Genomic DNA, 12,880 nt, shown 5'->3' on the forward strand with positions numbered 1-12,880 from the left:
CTTTTTGAAGATCAGTCTTGAACAAGCAAGCTGACTTAGCACTCTTTCTGTCATAGCCCCTTACCATGTCTTGACAAATCATAATATTATGAGCAATAAGCCTTCCTTTAACAAACCCACTTTGATTTTCGGATATGATATCAGGGAGCACTTCTCGTAACCTCTTACAAATCATTTTAGAGGCTATTTTATAGACCACATTGCAGCAGGAAATTGGTCTATAATCACTCACTGATTTTGGACAGACCAATTTCGGAACCAATGTCGCAGTGGAAACATTTCTCTGCTTCAGCAGGTGGCCAGAATTTAAGAAAGACAGAATAGCTTCAGTCAGCTCAGCCCCTGTTACATCCCAAGTGTCCTTAAAAAAAGCACTACTAAAACCATCTGGCCCTGGGGCTTTATCATCCGGAATAGAAAGCAGAGCCTCTTTCACCTCTTCTATAGTATAATCATGCACCAACCAATTAGCCTGAGACTGAGAAATCAATGGTCCTTCCTGCACCAATCTCTTGTGAACTCTGGTTCGATGAGGGGTAGAGGTTCCCAACAGAGATTTATAAAAATCTAGAAAAGATGCTATAACCCCTTCCTGATTATCAATCCATCTCCCAGCCTGGTCTTGAATAGAATAGATTGTGTTTTGCTGTCTTCTCTTCTTCAGACTAGCATGGAGCATTTTTGTATTCTCATCTCCATTCTTTAGCCAAGCAATTTTAGCTTTTTGAGTAAGATAAATCATGTAATTCCTGTGAGCCTCTCTATACACCTGCCGAGCCTTACTTTCTTCCTCAATAAGCTAAATATTGCCAGGATAACTCTGCAACTTCTGTTGAATCTGAATCAGATTATGATAGCTATCATGGTCTTGAATCTCTACATTTCCTCTGCCATGTCTGTTCAATTCTTTTAACCCCATTTTGAGATGCTTCAGTCGAGACACCAAGCAAAACATAGGCGAACCTGCTGTTTTGACCAACCAAGACTCCTTCACGATATCAGTAAAACCTTCCAGATATTTCCAAAAATTAAAATACCTGAAAGGCTTTTTGATATTCTGCATATGAGGATAAATTGAGAGAAGACCAGGAGAATGATCAAACTCACCTTCAGGGAGAAAAGTTACCTCAGCTGTACTAAATTTATCCCTCCACTGCCTGCTAGCTAAAAATCTGTCTAATTTTGCATAAATCTTATCTTTGCCTTCCTGTTTATTGTTCCAAGTGAAGAAGCTTCCATTGAACTTAATGTCTTCAAGATCACAATCTTCAACACATTTCTGAAAAGGGATCATCTCTGTAGCATTACCCCTATAATCCAGTCTTTCATCAGTATTCAAGACAGCATTAAAGTCTCCTCCAACTATCCAAGGGATATTCATGCCTACCGCTAATTGAACCAGATCTGTCCATAAAAGCTCTCTACCTTTACTGTCATTAACAACATAAATAACAGATAAGGCAAACCAATCCCCACCTTTCGGTCTCAACAAACAATGCATAAACTGACTTGAACTTCCTTTAATATCAACCTCAAAGCTCAAAGGATTCCACGCAACTAGAATCCTCCCATTATGATGATGCGCCAAATTATGAGACAAACACCAACCCCGAAAGATTTTAAGGTGCAAGGCTCCTAAATTACAAGCCTTAACCTTAGTCTCAAGGAGACCAACAAATCCTATTTGCTTATTCTGAATCATTTTCATGACATCCAATTGTTTAGAGGATTTGTTGATGCCCCTGACATTCCAAATGAAAATTCTATCCATCAATTGGTGGAGGGTCACCCCCTCCATCAATAATGGACCTCATTTGACAAAGAACCTCTCCAACCTGCACCTCATTAATAGTAGCATTCTCCAACACATCAAAAGTATTTTTAGTCATCACATGAGATGAGCTAGCTACCGGCACCTTCTTTCCTTTAGCCTGCTGAAACTCTTGTTTATCCGCTATACCAGCTGAAGTAACTGAGTTATTTTGGTTCCCTGAAACTTCTTTAGGTTTCCAAACCTTCCTGAGTTGTTCCACTATCTTCACCTTCTTACACATATCACTTGTATGACCAATTCCTTTACATATATCACACTTATCTGGCTTCCATTCGTACAAGACCTCAAGATATATAACCTGCCCTTTTTCATCCTCAAAACAAATCTGGTTAGAAAAACCAGTTGAAACATCCATTTCTATTAGCACCCTAGCAAACTGAAGTTTATCTCTATTCTGTGTTGCTTGATCGGGCTTGATCGTTTTCCCTAGAGAGCTGAAATTTTTTTCCATGGATCTCTCTCCCCAGTACTTCAACTCAAGATTCCTCAATTGAACCCAAACAGGTACTTTCCAAACATCTTCTTTAGTAAACCTCACATCAGGATCCCAAGCCTTCATGATTAAAGGTTTTTTTTATCAAAAAACTGGTATCCTCCTTTAAGAATACGATCTCTATCCTCAACCGAGTGAAACCTCACCAAAAATATGCCATGAGTAAGTAAACTCACTCTATCCATATTCTACTGCTTCCATATTCTCCTAAAAAAACCTTCAATCACATGAATTGGAGGATTCGCTCCTAAGACATAGCATACAAGAGCTGAATTCCAATATTGCACCTCATCCATTATAACCTCTACACTAATTTTAGCACAACCCCTATCTCTCCCAAAACCTCCTTTTCAAAACTCAGAACAGGGGATTTTGATAGATGAATACCTGATTGATTTTTCTCTGATTGAGGCCCTAGAATTTGTGCAAACGTACTCCTAATTGCAGATCGCGTCTTCAATTCATGCTCTGTTGATTGAGGAGATAATATTACCCTTTCATCAACGGTACTCTGCTTCAGTTTCGTAGCAATCAATGGGATATCCAGAACTAAATCAACCTCCTGTTCCGAATCTGAACAAAGAAATTCTTCTATTCCCAACACTTGATCTATCGATTTTGTTTTCTTAATCGGATCCGAGGAGCTCAGACCCTTTTTTTTCTTCTTCGGAGTCTTGGCCACATTCTTCCTTGATCGAGGTCTCCCTGCCATAGCACAACCCTATCAGAGCTTAGAGATATTTTCAACATAAAAATATTTCGTATAAAAGTACACATTGAATAATAAATCACCAAAAATATTTATATAACTATAACCTACTATTCTAATGTATTCTTTTATTTTTTTTTATTGATAAATGTTAAAAAAAAAAAGGACAACTATGTATATACTTGTAATCTATCCATCTAACTATAATATTTTTGTTTATTTTACTATAGCATGATAAAATAAATGAAAACAATGTTTAATAATAACATTATTGTCATATATGTTACTGTTTATTTTATTAAAATGGAATACACAAATATTATAATTGTATACATTTACTACAATGGTATTTGGGAAAATCGTTGTACTTATAAAAAGTAAACTAAACATAAACATAACAATTTATAATGAAGGTTAATATCAACAACATTTAAGAACATCTACCAATTTAAAGAAAAAAATAAGAATTAAAAATTAAACAAATTTGTTTATAGTACAATATATTTATTCAACGTTGACAAAATAGATATTGTATTCCTAAAAATAAACATAAACTTAACAGTATATTCAAAGCAAGAAAAATTCATAAAAATAAATATAATAATAACTGTATATTCATAAAAAAGAAAAAAAAAACATTAACATACAAAACAATCCAAAAAATTAAAAATGACATCATGAGCATAAACATAAAAATAAACAAAACTGTTACTAACAATAATCGAGACACTAAATTTAAAATAAAAGTATACTATTTAGTTTAGAAAAATAAATAAATAGCGACGTTAAACATATTATTTTAGAGAAAAATAAATATATTTTTTTTATAACAAGGAGCAATAATCAATGATCAATAAAAAACAGTCTTGAAATAAACTAATGTGGGTCGATGGAGCACCAGTGGGCAAACATGGGTCTTCTTCTTCCCCGACCCGAACCCATTTCCACATTTGGCATAAACGGACTCCCCCGTCACTCTCCTCCATTTCCAGTGGCTGCCCTCACTCTTTTAGGTTTCCAATGATTGAGTACAGTGAGTACCTACTCCATTTCGATTACTAACCTTTACTAGCACTACAGCAAATTAGGGCTTTTGCGACAATAAATTTCGTCGCAAATACCCCCACTATTCGCCGCAAAAAAGTCATTGTAAAAACTATTATTTGCAACGAAAAAATGCCTGCCACAAATATCAATAAGTTCGCCGCAAATAATTTTGGATTTTGTCGTAATTGACCCTTATTTGCGACTAAAATTTTAAATAATTTGCCGCAAATAGTCCTATTATTCGCTGCAAATAATTGTTGATTTGTCTTGTCTGATGCTTATGTGCGGCGAATAATTCACCACAAATACAATATATTTTTGCCGCAAATAGTGTAGCAAAAATTAAAAAATAAATAAATTTAATATATAATAAAATTTTAAATCAGAAATGTAGTCTCCATTAATTGATAAGAAAATAGACCATACAATCTAAGATTAATAATTGTCTTAATAGTATTAAAACAAATAAACACTACTATTTATATACTATATAATCTATCATAAGTTGATCGCATCATCATCGTCACTGTCATCTGGAAACTGAATGACTGGGGGCGGTGGAGATCGTGGCGGAGGTGCTGACGAAGACGCGCCATTTCTAAATGTAGATTGAGGCAGGACTGCGGGGGAACATGTCTAGGCGCATCATCATCTCCGAACATATATGGAAGCGGTGGTGGAGCTTGTGAAGATGCAGGCGCATACATCTCCCACCATTGAGTTACTTCATTTGATTTCATTTTTTAGGTGGTGGATGGGATTAAGAAGGAAGACACTAAGACAAGAACTCAGTGTCTTCTTTGTATTGTCTCAGCAACTTAACCATAAGGCAATGCATTGTCTCCAAACTAATTAAGCCTTACATTAATTTTATAATGATTGATATTAATTTTTAAACTAAAAAGTTTATTTCATTTCTTAAATTAATTATAGAAAAAATTGATTAATTTTTATTTTTATTTTTTTACATATTATTTTTTTATCTTTTATAATTACTAAAATCTAATTTTATTATTTATTTTATTTGTTAACATTTGATTTGAATTATTATTAAGTTAAGTTTTCTAAACAGATTAATTTAAACCGTCATTTTATAATAATTCATAATTTTATTAAACATTAATTTTTATAAGTTTTTTAATTATTAATATTTTATTTTATTTCTTTAAATGTTAAAATATAATTTTATTGTTAAAGTTTAATTTTAATAATTGATTTAATTAATTTAATCTTACATTAATTTAAACTTTCATTTTATCAAAATTATTTCGTAATTTAATTAAATAAAAATCTAGTCAAATTTCGGCAGCATAACGACTATATTTCTACCTATCCCAAAATTTAAAACCCTACAAATAATGCTTAAATCCAGTCCCAGAACATACAAAATATTTAATACAATAAATTAGTAAAATAATTCAAACCAACATGTTTTTTTTACTCACATATTACTAACATTAAACTTTTAAATTAAATAAACAACAAACTTTTATTCTAACAAATCAAACTTAAAAATTATTTTACATCAAACTTTCAAAATTAATTTTAACTAATTAAATAAATATATACTAAAATGAAAGCAATAATCCAAACACAATAACTTTTTTTCCTACTACTAACATAATTAATTTTCTTACAAAAATATTAACATAACCAAAAAATATATACATATATACCTTTCAGCAGTGGCAATCTAGGCATCGCTGATTTCTCGGCAGTGAGCAGTTGTGGCACTGCTTCGACATAGCGGTGGCGGTGGCGGTAACACAATACAATGAGAGATAGAGAGATTATACATAAAAAAAAAATGGATAAAAAAATGAGAGAGTTAGAGGGACAATACATGTGTTGGCAGCGACTCCGGCGTGGTGATGAACTATTTCCGACGACAGTGGTGGTTTTGAAAAAAATGGGTTATGAAATTTTTTTGGAGAGGGATTTTTTTTCAGACTTTTCAAGAAGAAAGGGGTCGAATTGGGACGAGGGTGGGGCATATGGGGTCGGGGTGGGGTGGGTAGGGTCGGGTGGGGTGGGGTCGAATGGGGTCCGGAGGTGGGGTTTCAGGTAGAAATCTCTCGGATTTGTAGAGAGAAACGAAGAGGAGAGAGAGAGAGAATGGCACAGAAATAAGGAAGAAGAAAGGCTTCTGGAACATATATCAATCCTTTTATTTGCGGCGAAAATTTTCGCCGCAAATACCCTAGGATTTCGCCGCAAATGTGGGGTTGTGATAAGTAATCAGCAAAACAGAGTCGTTCCACTAAAACCCAAATATTATTTGTGGCGAAAATTTTTGCCGTAAATACTTCCCAATGCGCCGCAAATAATTTAGTGAAAAATAAAGTGGGAATTTTTCCCACTATTTTTTTCATGAAAATTTCATTGCAGAACTATTTGCGACGAAAGTTTCGCCACAAATAGTCTCAAAATCGCCGCAAAAACCTTGCATAAAAAGTTGACTTTAGTGTTCAAAATACACAAATTGATCTCGATCGCCGTCGATCTGGCCCATATATGGTAGTCTAAGGCATCCTTGACTGATTACAGACTATTCTAGACCTAATCAACGGTTGGTTCGCTATTCGGTGTTTTCTTAGAATTATAATCACACTAATCAAGAGTGTTCTTGTTGACTTTAGTGCTCAAAATGCACGAATCGATCTCGATCACCATCGATCTCACTTATATGTGGTATTATAAGGCATCCTTGAATGATTACGGACTATTTCGAACCTAATCAACGGTCGAATCACTATTCAGGGTGTTCTAAGAATAATACTTGCACTAATCAGGAGTGTTCTTGTTGACTTTAGTGTTCAAAATGCACAAATTTGTATCGATCGCCGTCGATCTCACCTATATGTCGTATTCTAAGGTATCCTTGAGTGAGTATGGACTACTCTGGACCTAATCAACGGTTAGATCGCTATTCAGGGTGTTCTAAGAGTAATAATTGCACTAATCAAGAGTGTTCTTGTTGAGTATAGTATTCAAAATGCACAAATTGGTCTCGATCGCCGTCGATCTCAACTATATATGGTATTCTAAGGCAACCTTGAGTGATTATGGACTATTCCGGACCTAATCAACGTTTAGATTGCTATGCGGGGTGTTCTACGAATAATAATCGCACTAATCAAGAGTGTTATTGTTGACTTTAGTGTTCAAAATGCACATATTGGTCTCTATCGCCGTCAATCTGACCCATATGTGGTAGTCTAAGGCATCCTTGACTGATTACAAACTATTCTAGACCTAATCAACGGTCGGTTTGCTATTCGAGGTGTTCTAAGAATTATAATCGAACTAATCAAGAGTGTTCTTGTTGACTTTAGTGTTCAAAATGCAAAGATCAATCTCGATCGCCATTGATCTCACTTATATGTGGTATTATAAGGCATCCTTGAATGATTATGGAGTATTTCAGACCTAATCAACAGTCGGATCGCTATTCGGGGTGTTCTAAGAATAATAATTGCACTAATCAAGAGTGTTCTTGTTGACTTTAGTGTTCAAAATGCACAGATCGGTCTTGATCGTTGTCGATCTGATCCATATATGGTAGTTTAAGGCATCCTTGACTAATTACAGACTATTCTAGACCTAATCAACGATTGGTTCGCTATTCGAGGTGTTTTAAGAATTATAAGTGGACTAATCAAGAGTATTCTTGTTGACTTTAGTGTTCAAAATGCACGGATCGATCTTGATCGCCGTCGATGTCACTTATATGTGGTATTATAAGGAATCCTTGAATGATTATGGACTACTTCGGACCTAATCAACGGTCGGATCACTATTCGGGGTGTTCTAAGAATAATAATTGCACTAATCAAGAGTGTTCTTATTGACTTTAGTGTTCAAAATGTATAGATCGGTCTCGATCGCCGTCGATCTCACATGTATGTCGTATTCTAAGGCATCCTTGAGTCGATTATGGACTATTTCCAGACCTAATCAATGGTTAGATTTCTATGCGGGGTGTTCTACGAACAATCATCGCACTAATCAAGAGTGTTCTTGTTGATTTTAGTGTTCAAAATGCAGAGACTGTTCTCAATCGTCGTTGATCTCAGCCATATGTGGTAGTCTAAGGCATCCTTGAGTGATTATAGACTATTTCGAACCTAATCAATGGTCGAATCGGTATTCGGGGTGTTCTAAGAATAATAATTGGCATTAATCAATAGTGTTCTTGTTGACTTTAGCGTTCAAAATACACAGATTAGTCTCGATTGCTGCCAATCAAACCCTATTTATTTATTTATTTTCAAAAAAATTATTTTAAGAGTTTACAAGAAATGCAAAGAGAAAATTGAAAGAAAAGTTTTAAAAAATCCCCCCCCCCCCAAAAAAAATACTATTAACACCAATGTTAATTATTTTCTAAAACTAAAATAATTTTTTATGAAAAAATTTATTTTGTAAAAAAGTAAAACAAAAGTTATATTTTTCTTTAAAATTATTAACTTCTTGAAACAAAAAAAATTAATAAATTTTATTTTGTAGTTAAATAATAGAAAAATTAAAAATTGTTGAAAAAAGTTTAAAAAATTATTAAAAATTCAAAAGTATTTGCGGCGAACATGTCGCCGCAACTACTTATGATTTTGCCGCAAATAACCTCATGAAAATAACCACGAACATTTCCCTCAGACATGGTTGACCAATTTTTTTATCTCATCAGCGACAACCAATTTCGCTGCAAATAACCATAAATTTCACCACAAATAATGCAAATACCCCCGCGAATAAATCAGATTGGCAGGAGTTTTTCCTACCAAATCTGAACCCTTTTTGCGACGATCTACTCGCCGTAAATAATTCTTGTAACGCCCTGGCTACCCCAGGACAGTTACGGAGAACGGTGAACCGGAAATTTGACTCGCTACCCGAGTCCTTTGGCTAAAAACGTGATCTAAGTGTTATTATCAGGTTAAGGTGGAAAACCAGTAAAAGGAAAGGGTACATTTCATTAAGTAAATAAACTGCTCATGAGCCTTTTAAAATGTTTACAAGTAATTCAAGTTACAACAGAGTTGCTACAGTTCCAAATATACAAACTCCGCCGGCCTAAGCGGCAAAAATAGGGTAAAACCCTAGTCCCTATGAGAACTCCTTGACCGTGGCGGTCAAGCGGCCCTGTATGTACATTACATCGCCCAAGCTCTCCACTCAAGGCTGGCCAAGCTTTTCCTTTCCTTTACCTGCACCACGTAGCACCCATGAGCCAAGGCCCAGCAAGAAAACACAATAAGATACGGTATAATATCAACAACGATCATAATAATCATCCAGGACTATCAGTCCAACAAATAGGTGACAATAGCCAAAAGTCACAGTAATGAGCATCGCTCCCTCTAGCCATGTGACGATAGGGTCACCAGGGCTTAATCGATAAGTGTTTCATTCATAAGTTTGTTCAGGACAGGTGCATGGTGATTGGTCACCAACATAACCTTCCTCACGGCTCTAGAGTCGAAACTATGGACAACGTCCCTTAGCCACGTGACAAACGGTCACCGGGGTCATATACCTTGGCTATAGTCATCTGGTCGTAGACCAGGCAAGCGCTTGTAAGTTTCTTCGACCTTAGGTCGGTCTCGCATTAATGCCATAGAGCCACTCAATGCGTAATCATCGACTTTAGAGTCGGTCCCTGACTAGTCAGTGTCTTAAACAGGTGATTAGCAATCATTAGCATTTGATATGCAATCCACGTTCACATATAACAAACAACATGCCTCAATATCAAACCATGCATGTCATATACCTGTACAGGGTGCAACTGTGTCCATACACTGTTTTCTTACCTCAAGTTCGAGCGAGAAGTATGATAAAGACGACCCCTGAGAACGATCGGTCTTTTAGTTCCTTAGCGGTTACCTAATCACAACCAATTATAACCTCCATTAATGAGAATCCACAATAATAGGGTCTTAACCTAAGCACCATCCTCGGGACCTCGAAACATGCCCACACAGTGAGTAGAATCGATCCCGGGCCTTAAGGATTGAAACCCCAAGTCAAAAACCCTTAAAAACACTCAAAACGGGGTTTGGAAGGAACAGGGTAGCGCTACAGCGCTCAACCCCTAGCGCTACAGCGCTAAACACAGAACCGCCCAAGTGCCAGAAACCCTCCTGAGGAGCGCTATAGCGCCCTAGGGTGGGCGCTGTAGCGCTACCTCCAGCCCAAAACTTCCCTGAACCGACCTTCTTCATCTCCTTCGTTTCTAACTCGATTCCCAAACTTCCAAAGCCTATTCTTGATGCCAAATGAACCCAAAAACCATCCCAACACATCCCAAACATCACAAGCATGGGAACCCTAGCCAAAACTCCCAACAAAAACCATGAATTCACTCTAGAAAACTCAGCTGCAAAACAAAACTAAAACAGAGCAAACCAGATAAACTATGGTTAGAAACTTACCCAAAGCTTGGCTTACGAAGCTCTTCAATAGTGGAACACACTCCCAAACTCCCAAGGCTTGCTTCCCAAGCTAGAATCCTCAAAGTTGGCTCAAAAACCACAAAGAACAGAGAGAAAAAGAAGGTACGGGAGAACTCTCAAACATACTCTGTTTTTCCATCACCTTTTTCAGCTAAATAAGGTTATATCTATCCTAGGGGTGAAATGACCATTTTACCCCTAGGTCAATTAATGGTTTCTAAAGACTCCCAAGGGCATTTTTGGTACTTTCCTCCTAACTCGTTAATCATAATTAACGCTCTCCAATTCCCGTTATTCTCAATAATCTCAAACACCAATAATTCACATCTCGTTACCCTTTATCTCCCGGTAACGCTCTAATCATCAAAATCACCCCGAGACTCAAACCAAGTCCCGACACTTAAACCTGTTGTGACTAAACCGCTAATCAATAACTACGATCGTCTCATGTCGAACAGCTCGAACAAACCCACATCATAATGTGGTCTTACATATATCATCGACATGCTTACAATTAACATTATATTATAACATAATTCTCATAAACATGCATAAACACGTTAAATGGCAAAATTAAACAATTATGGCCCTCCCGGCCTACAAATCCAACCGTTAAACCACATTAGGAAATCTGGGGCATTACAATTATCTTTCACCGCAAATAGTTCCATAAATATATAAAAATATTTCCGAAGATTATTAGCGGCGAAATTCTAATTTTGCCGCAAATAATGCCATTTGTTGCAGCGACCCATTTGTTGCAGCGAAAAAAGGTCGCTGCAAAAAACATTTTTTCTTGTAGTATAGAGACGACTATATATATATAACATGATGAAACTAGAAGAAATATATGAGTAATAAATCAATGTGATTATAATCCTTAATATTTCTCAACTAATTATTAGGCGTAAGTTACTAAAAAAAACCCTATTTTTAGCAATTAAATAATATAATAATAAAGATATAAACTTGATAAAACTAGAAGAAATATACGAGTAATGAACCAATGTGATTATAATCCCTAATATTTCTCAACTAATTATTAAGTGTAAGTTACTAAAAACAACTCCTATTTTTAGCAATTAAATGATATAATAATAAAAATATATATAATAATAATAACTAATATAAAATAGAAACTATTACAAATAAAATTTGAATCCGTTAGAATTATATAAGAAAGTGGAATAATGTTTATCAATACTAAACAGTAAAATAAAAAAAATTGTAATGATAAATGTAAAATCCCTTTTTTTCAATAGATATTTTTTTGGGGCTTTTTTCTCATGAAAATTTGAAAAAAAAAAAAAAAGAATTGAGGTCTTAGGCTAAAGCCTAGTTAGCGTTATGGTTGAGTCGGACTGATATAATTAACCTTATATCATTTTATAAATAATATAACAAAAAGTATCAAATTATCTTTATTTTGTAGTAGTGTAGACCTCGACCAGATCTCAAGCTCAAGTTCCACAATTTGAAGTGGAGGTTAACTCTATAATTACGAGTGAGATCATTTCAGTTTAAATTTGAATCACCTAAGCCTTCTTTGTCCAGAGATTGAATATTGTCGTTGATTGATTGAAATACACGTAAGTGAGTACCCTCTTTATACTCATTATCGAAATAGTGCAATACCACAGTAGACATAAGTTCGATATTATAATTAAACACTTCGTGATTGTCAAGATTTGTGTAATGCTCGTTGGTTGGCGATTCTGACTGGCCGTGAACACATTATTAAGATTTTTGTATTTTTTTTTTCTGTTAAAAAGGACGGGAAATTGTCACTAGTAGAGGTCAGGTCATAATAATAAAGTAGTGTTGTAGGTAATTAATTTGGCGATGTTTCTCTAATTACCCGTTTTGCTATACCAAAATAACAAGTGAAGAAAATGATCCTGAGTTTTAACTATCTGGTTTTGTAATCCTACTTCATATGGTGATTACTATCCATCCAATTGGTAGTGCTTGCTTTAGATATGACCGAACCTGAAATTATGATGATCACATTCTCTTGATGCGGTGCAACCTCAATATAATCAATTATGTGGTAATAATCAGGTCACGTCCCCACTTTTTGGAAACCAAGCAAATTTGTGGGATCCATCTTTTGACATGTACTCATAATTAAACCACAAAAAACTAAAGGAAAAAAAAATCACTAATCAAAATGACTATTATTTTGTGATTTAAGAATGTGCCCACCACACTCACCAAAATTAAATCAAACAAATAAATGCCGAAATAAAAATAAAAAAATGGGTGAACATGCAAAGGACTTTGGCCTTGTGTGGTGATAACAAAAGATAAAGCCAGGAGCCACAAAATGGTGCCACGTGGCA

At 35.2% G+C, this 12,880-nt stretch overlaps 1 protein-coding gene across 1 annotated transcript; it reads right to left on the reverse strand.

Moving 5' to 3' along the window:
* Positions 1 to 1,763: 1,763 nt before the first annotated feature.
* Positions 1,764 to 2,393, reverse strand: LOC133785040 (uncharacterized). The gene has a single exon (XM_062224300.1). It carries the CDS (start codon positions 2,391 to 2,393, stop codon positions 1,764 to 1,766), a length of 630 nt encoding a protein of 209 aa, XP_062080284.1.
* Between the last annotated feature and the right edge of the window lie 10,487 nt (positions 2,394 to 12,880).

Source organism: Humulus lupulus, chromosome 6 (genome assembly GCF_963169125.1).
Source record: "Humulus lupulus chromosome 6, drHumLupu1.1, whole genome shotgun sequence".
Lineage (NCBI taxonomy): Eukaryota > Viridiplantae > Streptophyta > Magnoliopsida > Rosales > Cannabaceae > Humulus > Humulus lupulus.

Coding starts and splice junctions, on each gene's coding strand:
- LOC133785040 (XM_062224300.1), bottom strand. CDS start 2,393: ATGAAGGCTTGGGATCCTGATGTGAGGTTTACTAAAGAAGATGTTTGG.